This window comes from Diabrotica virgifera, chromosome 3 (genome assembly GCF_917563875.1).
Source record: "Diabrotica virgifera virgifera chromosome 3, PGI_DIABVI_V3a".
Taxonomy (NCBI): Eukaryota; Metazoa; Arthropoda; class Insecta; order Coleoptera; family Chrysomelidae; genus Diabrotica; species Diabrotica virgifera.
Window position 1 is genome coordinate 245,082,935 of NC_065445.1, and position 16,963 is coordinate 245,099,897.

Sequence of the window (16,963 nt, forward strand, 5' to 3'; positions counted from 1 at the left end):
AAAAAGTTGATTAATAGCAACCTGAAAATTTGTTAATAGCTTAAGGGTGTCTAGTCGGATAAACTTTGATATACGGGAACACTGGAACAGGGGCAGTTTTAATTGTGGAACAGGTTAAAAATTTGGAATGGTCAAAACACGAAAACGGCACATTTATTTTGTCCGACAGAACAGACTTAAACTCTCCGAACAGGGATTAAACTCTCATGCAAAAATCAGACTGATATTTATCACCTGTCATAATTCCTGTCATTTGACATATTCTACATGTTCCACTCATTAAAACACCCATTTGGTGATAAATAGCAGTGTGATTTTTGCATGAGAGTTTAATATCTGTTCGGAGAGTTTGTCTGTTCTATCGGACAAAATACATGTGCCGTTTTCGTGGTCTGACCGTTCCAAATTTTTAACCTGTTCCACAATTAAAACTTCCCCTGTTCCAGTGTTCCCATATATCAAAGTTTGTCCGACTAGACACCCTTAAGCTATTAACAAATTTTCAGCTTGCTATTAATCAACTTTTTTTTCATACGCGGGATCCAGACCTAATACTTTTTTTTGGGAATTACAGCATGAACAAAAAAGTACAGAATATCATAAAAAATGTTTACCATATTATTGACTGAGTGATTTAATAATAATTCATCCCAATTATAAGTCCGAAGACACACTGTTTTATAGAGAAACTGGACATAGACAAACTGGATATATCTTCATACTTATAATGGATAAAATTGATAACAAAAATCAAATGTAGTAAATTAGCAAGTTAAAATAAGTATATCAAGTTGCCAGAAGAAAATAGAACAAAACATATTAATAATACTATGTTATCATTATCAACTTTGGCCAAGTTATATTATTCCATTACTATTATACCTTTTTATACCATTTTAATAAAACTTTTGCAATGTTACTCTTTTATAGGAGGCGGTAAAGATCTGGCTGCAGCAGCTGCGATGCTGGAATCGAGGGAGAAACAACTTAAACAAGAGGCCCTAAAACAAGAACCTTTCAAAGAAGAATACAAACCCGACATGGCTAAAATGATGCAAATGCCAATGAATGCTTTCCCCAAAATGGCCCAGAATATACATCCCAGTACATATGACATGATGAGAGCACCTACAAGTAAGTGAATTATTAGTTTAGACAACATTTATGAATTGGAAAATAATAAATATAATAGTTCATTGTTTTTAATATGCTCATAATATCAAAGAAATTATTTTTAGTCGTGTTTTTAATAATTTCATTTTTTATATACAGGGTGTTTGGTAAAGAATGGGCATGCTTAACCTTAGATTCCTGAGGTTAAAATAGGTCGATTTAAGCTAACTTACCTTAGTACAAAAGTTGGTAATAACCTAAATACAGGGTGTCAAAGTTAAACTATTATTTCATTTATTTTTTAATATTTTGAATATTTCCTGACAGGCATGGGACAACATCACGAAATTTGGTAAGTGGTGCTGGTATTGTACAATCTACTAAATTATGTTAAATAAACGTTTCTGGCTACTACCAGAGGCGTATGACGGGGAAACATCAATAGTTGACCCTTCCCAAATTCTACGCCACTGGCGGAATTGCTATTTTATTGCAATTTTTTTATTCTCCAATACTTTATATGTAAAAAACATACTCTTCATTCGTAACGATAAAGCCATTATTTTTCGAGATGTTTGAAGCTAAAGGAGCATAATACATTAATCAAAATAAGTGTGCCTTTTCATTTTTATCTTCAAATATTTCGAAAACTAATAACTTTATCGTTACGAATGAAGAGTATATTATTTGCATAGAAAGTATTGGAAAATCTAAATATTATGCTAAAATAGCAGTTTAATCAGTGGCGTAGAATTTGGGAAGGGTCAACCATTCACTTTCCCCTGTCGTACGCCTCTGGTAGTAGCCAGAAACGATTATTTAACATAATATAGTAGGGTGTACAGTGCCTACACTTTCTGCCAAGTATGACAAGGATATGTCAAATTATTTTAAAGTATTTTTTTTTAAATAATTTATTCTTTATTTAAAACTTTAAGAACTATGTATGCCCGGTATAATAAAACTATTTGACATATCCTTATGATACTTGGCAGAAAGTGTAGGTACTGTACGTTCTACTAAATTATGTTAAGAGGTGTACGACAGGGGAAAGTGAATGGTTGACCCTTCCCAAATTCTACGCCACTGATGAAACTGCTATTTTAGCATAATGTTTAGATTCTCCAATACTTCCTATGCAAATAATATACTCTTCATTCGTAACGATAAAGTTATTAGTTTTCGAAATATTTGAAGATAAAAATGAAAAGGCACACTTATTTTGATTAATGTATTATGCTCCTTTAGCTTCAAACATCTCGAAAAATAATGGCTTTATCGTTACGAATGAAGAGTATGTTTTTTACATATAAAGTATTGGAGAATCAAAAAATTGCACTAAAATAGCAATTCCGGCAGTGGCGTAGAATTTGGGAAGGGTCAACCATTCACGTTCCCCCGTCGTACGCCTCTGGTAGTAGCCAGAATCGGTTTTTAACATAATTTAGTAGGGTGGACAGTACCAGCACCACTTACCAAATTTCGTGTTGCTGTCCCATGTCTGTCAGGAAATATTCAAAAATAAATAAAATACAAGTTTAACTTTGACACCCTGTATTTCGGTTATTATCAACTTTTGTGCTAAGGTAAGTTAGCTTAAATCGGCCTATTTTAACCTCAGGAATCTAAGGTTACGCTATGGCCCATTCTTTACCAAACACCCTGTATAGTTCTGCAATCAAACTACGGGAGTCATTAATATTCAACTCGACAGGGTGCTATTCTTCGAGGTGTAAAACTCGATTAACAAGGTATTTTATGGAATGATCCCTCACCTGAATATTAACGACTCTCTTAGTTCGATTGCAGAACTATACTTTAATATCTTCAGTGTATGATTTTTTAAGACATATTTTTCTATTTCGTCCAGTACACTTTTACTACAGAAAGATTAGCAAAAAGTTCAGGTCTCATGATTATAATTTTGCTCATTACTTTGTTGCTTTCACTTTACAAAGTATATTCTAGTATACAATCCACTATTTTTCAATTATTGTTAATATAATATAATATATAGGTACTTCAAATTATTTTTGTATAGTAGCCACTATATTTTCGTTATTTTTTTCAATTTGAATATCTTAGTGTAGTAATAACATACATCGCCAAGCATAAAGAAAGCATAAAGATCGGATCAACCAGTAATTTGTAGTTTTATTTTAAAAATTATATATTTTTTTATTTTTTTATTTTTTTTTTATTGTAAGATAGTTTACTGATTGCTTGCAAAAATATTTTTGTGGTCAAAGTTTATTAAAAGTAAGTAAGTAATGAAAATTAGTAATTGATACGCTAACAAAAGAAATGTTACGGACTTCATACCTGAGTTTTTCCTCCTGACAGTGGTAACAGCTTGCAAATGACGAGGCATGCATTGTATCAGATTTTGGATAGCATTCTGCAGATTGTTCTATTCCTGCATCAATATGCAAATGTGTTCAATAGGATTTTAATCTGGACTGGGAACCATGGTCGTTGCATACTCAAGATTCTCTCACTAAACTTTCTCACAGGCCACTGTCATCTTCTAGAGCTGTCATAGGCTTTGCTGCAATATCACAATTTATGCTCATTACAATACAGTAATAGTAATAATGATACTATACAAACAACTTGCAATCAACAGAACTACATGAACAAAAATTCTGCTGATAGTAGTTAAAAACTAGCCCTTTTTTGTCACTCTTATCAAATCAGCAATTTTTTCAAACAATTGGTAAACTATGATGGTGCATCCAAAAAAATAGGAAGTGTAAATGTTCTAAAATAACTTCAAAATTACCTGGTGACTCTAATTTTATGCTTGTCAGTGTATGTTATCAATGGGATTAAATAGTAGTAATCGTTTACGAAATAATTATTGATTCTTTTAGCAAAGTACTTAGTTACATGGGATGAATTTTAGTGTAGAGCTATATCAGTAATAATGCTACAAATATTTGTCGAAAATATAGTTTCTATAAATATATTTGCATTGTGTTTTTATTGAAATTGTATCATTGAACAGAACTTGAAAAAGATTTTAAATAAGGTATTATTTGACACATGATCCCATTTAAAAACGATCTAGACAAGGCGAAAACGCCGGGTTCGTTGGAAAAATATTCCCATGAGATTTTTTTGCATAATCACATTCGTGAGACATCCCAGAATAAGGTTCAAGAAGTCGTCCACGTGAAAAGTGGTCCAATTTTTTTTTAATCAAATTGCAAAAATCAATGTTTTGGTCCGTACAAATTTCTTTTAGGTTTTTTGGACCATTCTGGACAAAAAAGGTCTCTTGTAATTTTTCTTCTAAAGTTGATCGTTTGCGAGTTATAAACAATTTAAAATTGAAAAAAAAAAACGAAAAATGGCGATTTTCAAGGCTTAATAAATTGGTTAAAAGTTATTATTCTGAAAGTCAGAGAGTGACTAAATCAAAGTTTAAAGCCCTCCTACAAGATCCTGAAGAAATTTTTGTCATAATTTTATTACTAAGCTGTTCTTTTTAAGTAATAATAATGAGCGCCAGCACGTATTAGGCGGCCGTCTATGGTGAGTGCGAGAGAGATGCCAGTCCGGCAGTCCAATGGGGCATCTTACTCGCACTCACATTTACAGCCGCGTCAATACGCTCTTACGGCTCATTGTTAATAATTAAAAATAACAGCTTAGTAATAAATTAATGACACACATTTCTTCAGGATCATGTGGGGGGGCTTTAAACTTTGATTTAGTCACTTTCTGACTTCCATAATAATAATTTTTAACCGAGTTATTAAGTCTTAAAAATGGCCATTTTTGCGTTTTTCAAATTTTAAATTGCTTATAACTCGAAAACCATCAACTTTGGTGAAAAATTACAAGAGACCTTTTTTGTCCAGAATGGTCTAAAAAACCTAAAAAAAAAATTGTCCAGACCAAAAATAATAATTTTTACAATTTGATTAAAAAAAATTGTTAAAAAAAATTTGGACCACTTTTCTCGTGCGCGACTTCTTCAACCTTATTCTGGGGTGTAATTAATACAAATGTGATTATGCAAAAAAATCTCATGGGAATATTTGTTCCAACGAACCCGCCGTTTTCGCCTTGTCTAATCGTGCAAAATGCTGTGATGAGTGGTTAAGCCTAATACATCATAAAAATTATAAGCAGGTGCCATAGTTTAGTTATCAACAAAAAATTACTATAAGTTTTATGGTTCATAAAATATGATGGGGAAGACTTTAGACCCATACTGTATCAGAAGTATAAATATATGTATTTCATTGTAAAAGCTGTTTAACTTCATATTTGAAAAAGTATGGACCCCCAAATATAAATAAACTGGGGAGTGCTACCATTTAAAGGGGTGCGGTTTTGAGAAAGAGGTTAATTTTAGTCCCTATGCACTAGGGTGAATTCTATGCACTTTCGTACGTACAGTCCCTGGCCAAATTAATATGACCACCTATGAATTTTTGCAAAAATCAACTGTTGCACTAGCACATTTTGTTTAAAAATTATTTTAACTTTAATTTTGTTATGTAATGTTAATGTTATACAGGGTGTCCCCGAAAATAGTGCGTTCCTTTAAGGTATGGAGAGAATACACAATTTGGAACAAAAAAGTCCTATACCATTTTTTTCTAAAGTTAACCGTTTCCAAAAAAAAGTTAACATTGTTTTCCATATACAGTGGAACCCCGATAAGTCGGCCCCCGATAACCCGGAAGTCCGGCTAACCCGGACCGATTTTCATCAGATAAACATTTTGATTTTCAATATTTTGTATTTTTCAATTTAATTGTGGCTTATTTCCAATCAAAATAGTTAATTATCAGACAATCCTTTCAACAATAAAAGTGTATGTAATATAATATTTGAGAGATAATGTGTCTAGACTCTCTGTGTCGTGTACTTATGTGTGTAATTTGAACACGAGATTAAAAATTACTCATAGTACACGCCGCAGAAACAACAGCCAGCTGTCTGTAGTATCTATTCCTTTTTATTTCAAACTGTCAGCATTGTTTAGGAAAGACTATTTAAAAAATTCTTTTATAAACAATGGTCTTTAGTATTGTGTGTCTTGTATTGTTTGGGTTTGGTGTTTTTTTTAGAATTGTAATGAGTAGGTAATATGTACTGTGCATATTTATAAAAATATTTCATGTTATTTCAATTCTAACGGAGTTTATCTGTAAGTATACCGTATTTTATTAATTTTTACCATATTCTCCGGCTATCTCGGATTTTCGATAACCCGGATCGGTCGTGGTCCCGATTAATCCGAGTTATCGAGGTTCCACTGTACCTGTATTTTAATGTTTGGAAATTTTAATAAACTGGCAACATCGTACGCACTACGGCATAATAACATAATAAGAACTCGTTTGTGATTGTGATTAACAGTATTTAAAATAATCCAACCTAATAGTAGGTAATACTTATGTATTTACTATTTGTTTACTAAAATTATTTTCTTTTGAAATGTATTGAAATACCTATTGCATAATTTTAAACGAATTACACATCTTTTAACATAAAAACACATCTTTTAACTAAACTACTATTATGTATTTAGAAAGGTTTAAATGGGTTGAATGCTGAGTATTGCTGAGGGCTTTAACTGAATTACATAGTTTTAATAGTTTACAGTGGAACTTAAATACACCAGATAATGTCTCAGTAATTTGTTTACTTGTGAACTGAAATAACTAAGTTGTACTTACTTGAAAATAATTAATATACCGAATAGATGTTTCAAGTAACCTTTCACAAACACCATTCATAGGTAATAACATAATAGGTAATACACTCACTATTCGAAAACATTTTCGGCATTGACACTAAACAGGATTCTTTAAAACTATCTGTTTACTATCATCTTCTATCTGTTTACATGGGACTGTCTATGCTTAAATTTGCGTACCGCACATAGTTGTCAGATTTAAATTTGGATACCAAAATACATTTTAATTTTTTGGTCAAACGGTTGCATTTAGAAAAAAATGTTATAAGAGTTTTTTGTTCTACATGGTGCCTTCTACCTATACCTTTAAGGAACGCACTATTTTCCGGGACACCCTGTATAATAACTATAATGTTCTGAAGCTATTTCTTTGTGGCATTTTTATAATTAAGTATTTTCTATGGTATGGGCTTCGAAACGTTAATAAATTCATTTTTTAGTAAAATTGTGGCTTATTTCCCATAGAAAATACTTAATAATAACTATAATATAATAATAAACAGCAATAAAACATTTGAAAACATTATATATTTTTAAATATTTTGTATATAACATTGCAATAAAACATTTAAAACATTATATTTATATATTTTTTAATATTTTGTTGTGCTCCTGACCGCAATCCCATAGAAAATGTTTGGGAGCATTTAAAACGGGAAATTTCCAATGAAAAGGTTACCAACAAAATGGTTTTGATTGAAGAACTAATATATCATTGGAACCACAATGACAAATTAAAGGAAAGTGAATTTAACTGCATTCAAAGTATGCCAACACGAATGCAAGCGTTAATCAAGTTAAAGGGGCTCAACAAAATATTAAAAAAATATAAATATGTGATATTTTCAAATGTCAGATACCTACCCCCTTTAACTTTGATTACCGCTTGTATCCGTCTTGGCATACTTCGAATGCAGGTAAATTCACTTTGCTTTAATTTGTCATTGTGGTTTCAATGATATATTAGTTCTTTAACCAAAACAATTTTGTTGGTGACCTTTTCATTGGAAATTTCTCGTTTTAAAAGCTCCCAAACATTTTCAAATATATTATAGTTGATGAATTAACATTACATAACAAAATTAAATTTAAAAATATTTTAAACAAAACGTACCTAATGGAATAGTTGATTTTTGTAAAAATTCATAGGTGGTGATAATAATTTGGCCAGGGACTGTAGGTATACATATATAGCAAAAAATTTCAAAATTACCTTTCCTATCGAAATGCAAAGCAATTTATATGTTTAAATGTACAAGGAACAAAGTTAAACAAGAAATTTAAAGAATAGCTGTAAAAGTTAGCTAAAATAGTAAAACGTAGCAGATTTTTAGTCTAGGGCGCATCTGTTTTGAGATGGACGTTGAGAGGTGACACAAATTTTTTTGCAGAAATTGCTTGAAGATAACTCAAATAATAATATTTGAGTTATCCTCCCACTCAAAATGGTCCGGAACATTGTTTAAATAATCAAAATGTCAAAATATGAAGGTAAAATTCGATTTTTTTATTGGTTTTTTGATTACAACTTTAAAGCTATTCATTTATTAGAAAAGTTGTACTGACATAAAAGTTGCGAAATTAAATTTCCTACAATATAGAATTGGTTAAAAATTTAAAAAATATTCACCCTTGCTGCAAAATAGCAATAATTGCGAAAAAAACCATACGAAAACAAGTATTCGCATTTTACGTTTTTCAACCATTCATGCTATACTTAGGACCTTCATATTATACCCAGAAAAATTTTATGATATAGTAAAACAACACTGTAAATTTTATTAAGATCGGTTGAATAGATTTTGCAAAATAAGTTTTGCAATCCAGCTTTCGCAAAAAAAATCTTTTTTTTTAAATGTTGCAGGACTGAAAATAAAGCAGATAGCAAGTTGAATTTTTTTTTGCTTATAGAAGTGTACTGTACCTTTCATTTGAAATGTGCAAAATTAAAATCAATTAATTACCACGCGGCGTCAGGAAATTTTTTAAATAAACATTAATTTTTGGTGCTACGCGTAGGACAGCGGTGTTAGATTCACACAAGTTGATTTCCACCAAAATGTCTTCTAATCTTTATCTAATATATTATTTTCTTACTCTATATTTTGTTGTATTTTAATATTTTAATTCCACAAAAATCAAACTAATTTTATTATTGTTTGTGAAATATTGTTAAAACAATTGCATATGTTTAAAAATAATAAACTTTTATTCTCCAAGTTAAAATATATAAACATAGAAAGTTTTTGCTAAAAAAGTGTTATTTCAAAGGATAGAGTATGTGTTTTTATTTTGCAATAAACAAATTTATTTATTTATATCGAAATGTAATAAAAATTAAAATGTATTCATCCGCTGTCCTGCGCGTAGCACCAATAATTAATGTTTATTTAAAAAAATTCCTGACGCCGTGGTAGTTATTAGATTTTAATTTTGCAAACTGCAAATGAATGGTACAGTACACTTCTATGCAAAAAAAAAATTTCAACTTGCTATCTGCTTTATTTTCAGTCCTGTAACAATTTGAAAAAATGAATTTTTTTTGCGAAAGCTGGATTGCAAACTTTATCATAAAGTTTTTCTGGGTGAAATATGAAGGTCCTAAGTGTAGTATAAATTGTTGAAAAACGTAAAATGCGAATACTTGTTTTTGTATGCTTTTTTTGCAATTATTGCTATTTTACAACAAGGGTGACTATTTTTTAAATTTTTAACCAATTCTATATTATAGGAAATTGAATTACGCAACTTTTATGCCAGTACAACTTTTCTCGGAAATGAATACTTTTAAAGTTATAATCAAAAAACGATGAAAAAAATCGAATTTTTCCTTCATTTTTTGACATTTTGATTATCTAAACAATGTTCCGGACCTTTTTGAGAGGGAGGATAACTCTAAATATTATTTATTTCGGTTATTTTCAAGCAATTTCTGCAAAAAAATTTGAGTCACCTCTCAACGTCCAAATTATGTACTAATATTTTTACAGATGCGCCCTGGTCTATTTGGAGAACCACATTTTTCTTAAAATTAGATCTAGAATCTACTATAATAGACCATTTTACATGTAATTGATTCTTCTTTCCATCGAATGTACCAGTGCATATACCTAAAACTACGTATAGTCCATGTGGTGAGACCGGTCCCGTCTGAAAAAAATTCTGATTCGGTTTCTTTGTGGATTCCTATTCAAAAATGTCCCCTTTAAACAAATCTGAAGGGTGCCGGGCAGAATTTTTGGGCAGAAATTGTTTAAACAATTTTTTTAAACAAATACAAAAGATCATATTTTTTTGCTCTGGAACATTATATTTTTAGATTTTTTGGGCCAATCTAAACAAGAAAGGTATCTTGTAATTTTTCTGAGAAATTGATAGTTTTGGAGTTATAGGTGATTTAAAATTTGAAAAATGCGAAAATACGCATTTTCGAGGCTTAAAAACTCATAAATTAATGTTTTTGAGGTTGTCAGATACTTAGATTGAAGACTGAACATTCAGCTTCAAGATTCTGAAGAGTGATCGCGTCTAACTTTAATTTATACCGTTGTTTTTTAATCGTTAAATATGCGTGTTTATGCGATTTTTTTGCCGGTGCGGCGCGCTCCATTTCAAAAATCTCCTATTTTCCTCCGAAAAATATTTTTTCTAGATTCTTTGTAATATTCTAAATAAAATAAGTTTCTTGCCATTTTTCTCAAAAGTTAATAGTTTTTAAGTTATAAGCGATTTAAAATCCGAAAAATGACAAAAAACGCATTTTTGGATTTTAAATCGCTTATAACTTTAAAACTATTTGAGAAAAATGTCAAGAAACTTATTTTATTTAGAATGTCCCAAAGAATCTAGAAAAAATATTTTTCGAAGGAAAATAGGAGATTTTTGAAACGGAGCGCGCCGCACCGGCAAAAAGATAGGATAAACACGCATATTTAACAATTAAAAAATAACGGTATAAATTATAGTTAGATGCGATCACTCTTCAGAATCTTTAAGCTGAATATTTAGTCTTCAATTTAAGTATCTGGAAACCTCAAAAATACTAATTTGAATATGAGTTTTTAAGCCTTGAAAATGCGTATTTTCGCATTTTTCAGATTTTAAATCGCCTATAACTCGAAAGGGAGGTTGCAGGGGAAAACTCATTACATAGCACAACAAACAATAATGGAGAAAGATTATGTAATTTAGCAGCGGCATTAAACATGGACATAAGTAGCACGAGATATAAACACAAAAACATACACAAGATAACATGGATGAGACCAGGCAGTCTGGAGGGGAATCAAATAGACCATGTACTTATTAAAAAGTCACACAAACAGTCGATAAATGACGTGAGATCTCACAGAGGGGCAAACATCGATTCGGACCATATGCTAGTGATTGCAAAATGTAAAATAAAAACAACAAAGAATGAAAGACGAAAAGCACAGGGAAGATGGGACGTAGATAAATTAAAAGATAAAGGAGTAAAAAGAAGATTTGTAAAAGAAGTAAATGTAGAGATGCAGTTCAAGGAGGAACAAGAAATGGAGGAGCAGTGGAAAAAAATCAAACAAGGAATAAACACTGCAGCAGAGAAAGTAGTTGGAAAAATGCAAAAAGAAAGAAGAAAAAATTGGTTTGACGAAGAGTGCAAACTAGCAGTGGACGAAAAGAATAAAACAAGATTGAAATGGCTAAGCACAGGTAAAGAAGAGGAACGAGAAAAATACCAAGATCAAAGGAAAAAGACAAAGAAATTGTTTAAATCAAAGAAAAATAAAAAAGTAGACGATATTATGAACGAGATCGAAACAGAAAATAAGAGACACAATTCAAAACCACTGTACCAATACTTAAAGCTAGGTAGTAGAAAACGGACAGCTAATGTAGCCATAGAAGCAGAAACATGGCAGAAGTATTTCGAAGAAATGTATCAAGAAACGGATGTGGAAGAAGAAAGAGAAACAATAATGAACCCGGAACAAGGTGAAGAAGAAGAATTGACCTATACAGAAGTAAAAGATACAATAGGCAAACTGAAAAACGGGAAAACAGCGGGAGACGACGGAATATGTGCAGAACTTATAAAATACGGGGGTGAAGCACTATACAGAAAGATTTATGAACTAATACAGAATATATGGAATAAGGAAACAATGCCCGAAGAATGGAAGAAAGGAATTATTGTGACAATCCCAAAACAAGGAGACCACAGGATATGTAAAAACTACCGAGCAATTAATTTACTGAATGTAACATATAAAGTACTGACTGGTATAATTAGAGACAGACTAACAATATACACAGAACAAAGCATAGGAGACTACCAGTACGGTTTCAGAAAAGGAAGATCCACGATAGATGCTATCCATACACTAAAACAAGCGATAGAGAAAACATACGACTAAAACAAGCGATAGAGAAAACATACGAGTACGACGGAGAAGCACATATACTTTTTCTAGACTTTAAACAGGCTTTTGACAAACTAAGTAGAAGAAAAATGATCCAAGACTTACAAGAGAGCAAAATACCAAATAAAATTATAAGAATGATAGAAATGACAATGCGAGATTCCCAAGCAACAATAGACACCGGAAGAGAGAGAACAGAAATAATAAAAATTAAAAATGGAGTAAGACAAGGAGATGCGCTCTCAACTGTACTATTTATTCTATCATTAGATAAGATAATAAAAAAGTTGTCAAACGCAGGAACTATAAATAAAAATACAGTACAAATAATTGGATATGCGGACGATATAACCATAGTAGCAACAGATAAAAAGGCATTAAAGAAAACCTTTCAAGAAATAGAAAACGAATCCAAACTAAGAGGACTGGAAATAAATGAAAATAAAACAAAATACATGAATGTAAGTAAAAAAAAGAAGACGCAACTGACAGAAATGACAATAGACGCACACAGCTTCGAAGAGGTTGAAACATTCAAATATTTGGGAGTATTAGTCAACAGAAGAAATGAAAGTGTAGATATGAAAAGAAGAATTCAAGCAGGAAACAAAGCATTCTACAGAAATAAAAAAATTTTCAAAGATAAGAAGATAAGCCGAAATACAAAAATGAAAATCTACAAAACGACCATAAGACCAATAGTGCTATATGCTTTGGAGGCTATATTCACATTAACAGCAAGAGAAGAAGAGCAGCTGAAAGTTTTTGAGAGAAAAATTATGAGAAGAATTCTGGGACCAAAGAGGGAAAACGAAGAGGATGCAAGGCAATGGATGAACCACGAAATACAAGAATGGATGGGTCAAGAGAACATAGTAAGAGCAACAAAAGCACAGAGAATTAGATGGTATGGACACATAATGAGAAGAGAGAAGAACAATCCGTTAAGAGTTATAACCGAATGGATACCACCAGGTACAAGAACCAGAGGCAGGCCTAAACTCAGATGGAGACAACAAGTGGAAGAAGACTTAAGAAGTATGGAAATTAGAAATATAGGAAGCAAAATCAGAGAGAGAGAAGAATGGAGAAAGGTAGTGGAAACAGCGAAGTCACACCAGCAATTGTAAAACCAAAGTCAGAATGGGATGATCCCCCACAAAAAGGATCTTCAAGTGAAAACAGCTTCAGCTTCCTCGGGAGCGTACAGCTTGTATATATATATATATATATATATATATATATATATATATATATATATATATATATATATATATATATATATATATATTGTTGTGATCTTGATTATTGATATGAGATAATATTTTTATATGTCATTTAATTTAATCAATGCATTAATAATAATCTAATTAATTTACCAGATCACATATCAATATGTTTTCAATCTCAGGGCTTTTTATAAAATTAATTACTTACATACGTGGCTTCTAAGTATTTCTTAATGATTCCTAATCGGGATAGGAAAGAAAAGAGTAAAATCATAACACATATGGGTTACAATTGTAATCAAAATATTGTTTATTTTATTTAAATGGCAATCACTGCTTAATATTTGCTATATCTTATTATTTTTAAACATAACATTTACACATGGGAATCTTATTTCCTTTTGATTTCCAATTGAAAGTTTTTATTAACATTTAACTATTATGATTTATTAGCAACAATTCTATTTAAGTTTGATGAAGCTTTTCTGATATTATTGATTATGTTTCTTCAATTTTAAATGTGGTATTTACTACGAAAAACCCATACATTCATGTCCAAACAAATGAGACTGACCTTTTTCTGGTGCACTGAGAATGTCTTCACACAAGACCCGTTTCCTGCTATCCTTGGCTGCAATCAAAACCTCGTCCTGGCTTCCAGTAATGTTCTCCTCTGAAACTAGCTCGTATAGCTCTCGTTTCCTGCTTCTGTCGTGATGCTGTGTTCTACCTTTTTCGAAACTGCAATCAGCTACCGGGAACTCTTGGCTCAAGGAGGTTCTTTTACTCTCAACCTGGCCTACCTCTCGTTCTACGATAGATACTCCACACTCACGGAACTACACCGGCTTTCTCACTCTCCGTACACTACCGTCTACTACTCGACTTCACTTCTCGACAGCTCAAAACATTCTGATCTCTATTTGTCATTCATTCCCCTACTTTCTAAATATCCCTTCCAGATTCACAAATCAAAATTCCACCACCAACTCTCATTCGCAGTATTCCTCAAAACCAATTTTTAAACTTTCTAAATATGCTTAATGGATTTCAAAGAAAATAGTTAATTCCCATTCTAAAATTACTTTCTACTATATACAAATTTTAATGACCTATTCTCTATTTCCACTTAGTCTTATTTAGCATCGGCTAATGATCGAGCCTTCCGCGAACAACGATAATGACCTATTAACGATTTCACTTGAGTCTTATTTAATCACTTCTTAAAATTAAATATAACAATTTGTTGTATACAGGTTGTTCTAAATTTATATGCCCGTGGTTGAGAAAATTGAAAATATTTTATATTAAATTGAATTTTGTCTATAATTATCAAATTTTAATTTTCATATCAAATAGAAATATAACAAATCCCCGCCTTGTATTCGATAAAATTTATCTGCATTTTTAAATAAATTTTCTCGAGGCAAAACCAACTCCCTGTATATTTCCTTACTTTAATCGACGTCTTATACCCCTTCTTCTTGTATTACTCTAATTAGTCCCACCTGTAGAGTAATTGTTTCCTTATTTTCAGTGTCCTCATCCTGTGTTAGAGTCTCGGCTATTATGTTGTCTTTCCCTTTTTCCCATATCAATCTTCTGTCTTTTTCCTCAGATTTTTCACATACTTTTACCGTGTATTCTGCATCCTCGTTTTCATATGCCTCCTCTTCAAATGCCCCTGTTTCGATCATATCTTTTTCGCTTTCATTTGTTAGTTTTATTTCTTCTTCTCCTGAGCTCATCTCTTCTTTTGAGGAATCCCAGTTTTCTTTTGCTTTTGATACTCTCAATTTTTCTTCTTCTGGGCTCAACTCTTCTTTTGAGGAGCCACAGGTTTCATTTTCTTTTGGCTTTTTCTGACTTTTTCTCCCTTTTCTTCTTTGTCCTTGCTTCGTTGCCAAATTCATTTCCACTGTTTGTTCTTTACCTGATTCGTCCGTATTTTGTTTCTCCTGTTCCTTGTCCTGTTCTTCTTCTTTTTCTTCTGTTAGATTCATCGTATTATTTTTAAAATCTATCACTACATGTTTTTCTGCCAATTCGTCAACTCCTACTATCATGTCATGTGACATGTTTGGCATTATTACACATTGTAGTGCATACATCTTCTTACCCAGTCGTACTATTACTCGTATGCCTTCATTTATAGTTGCCAATGTCCGTTTGTTTGCGCCCACTAAATTTACCCTAGGTATTTTGTAAATTAAATTTGTTAAGTTAACTTCTTCTATTAGTTTTCTGTTGACCAATGTTATTTCAGATCCAGTGTCTATCATAATTTTAATTGGTTTCTCGTTGATAAATCTATCCACAAATTTTAAATTAACTCCATTTTTCTTTTCGTTGTTTCTTGCCAATTTAATAAACTCCTTGGGGTTAAAAAAGATTCCTGTTTGATTTTTGGTTTTTAGTGAGCGCCGTCGTGAAAAGACGCCGGTTGCTCATCGTTGTTTATATTTTCGTCATAATGTCTCTCTCCGTCATATTCATCTGTCTGGGTATTATTTACTTCTCTTCTATTTTCTCTTGGTCTGTCGGATCTGTTTCGGTTTTCTCGATATCCCTGTTCATTTTGTCTACCATTATTTCTGTTTTCTTGATTTGCGAGTGTGGTGTTTCTATTCTGGTATTCTCGATTTCTGTCCTCATTCCATTGCCTATTTCTTTGTTCATAATTTCCTCTTCCGTTGTCTCTATTTTCGTTTTCCCTTCTGGGATTGAAATCTCGTCTTGTATAGTACCTCCTATTTTGATTTCTATCTCTGTAATCTTGTGTTTCTCGGGGCCTGTAATCTTCTCGCGACCTTCTTGATTTTCTTTCTCTTATACGTGATTCTCTTATTTGTAGGAATTGGCATAAACTATCTATGTCTTTGTAGTTTTGCAATGTGATATGGTCTTCCAGCGTTTCTTCGAAATGTCTTGCAATCAGTTCGACTAATTGTTCCGATGAGTAATTATATTGTAAATGTTTTGCGTTATAGTAAATTTGTAATGCATATGTCCTTTCTGATATACCCATCCTATCATTGTATTTCCCATTTTGCAATTCCTTGTTAATTTCCAATTGTTGGACTTTTCCCCAGAAATAATTCAAAAATTTTTGTTCAAATTGTTGCCAACTGTTAAATTCTTCTTCTTTGCAATCGAACCATAGGCTCGCTTCATATTTTAGATGGTTTCTGATAGTTTCTTTTGCTGTTTCGAAATTTCCGATGTGCTGTATTTTCTTTTTCAGGCTATTTATGAACGGCACTGGGTGTAATCTTCTTACATCCCCGCCAAACCTTATCTTCACGTCATCTGTGCTATGTATAACCATTTCTCTTCTTTCTCCTACATTTTGTTGAATATTGATTTCCGCAATCTTTCTTTCCATTTCTTCTCTGATTGCTTGAATAGCGTTTTGCAACTTGTTTTCCAAACTTTCCATTTCTTTTTTCTGGCCATTCGTTAACTCCTTTATTTTATCTTGAATTTTCATTTCATACTTT

At 31.7% G+C, this 16,963-nt stretch overlaps 1 protein-coding gene across 7 annotated transcripts in view; it reads left to right on the plus strand.

Annotated features, from left to right (window-relative positions):
* The window catches only part of LOC114328685 (protein strawberry notch), a 140,708-nt gene that overhangs the window by 9,276 nt on the left and 114,469 nt on the right, over positions 1-16,963 (plus strand). For all 7 annotated transcript variants that reach the window (XR_007697319.1, XM_028277608.2, XM_028277609.2 and 4 more), the window contains exon 3: positions 931-1,134. Coding sequence is in view for 6 of the 7 variants with exons in the window: in XM_028277608.2 (XP_028133409.2) it covers positions 931-1,134 (204 nt within the window). In the remaining variant the exon portion in view is untranslated. The remainder of the gene's footprint in view (positions 1-930; positions 1,135-16,963) is intronic.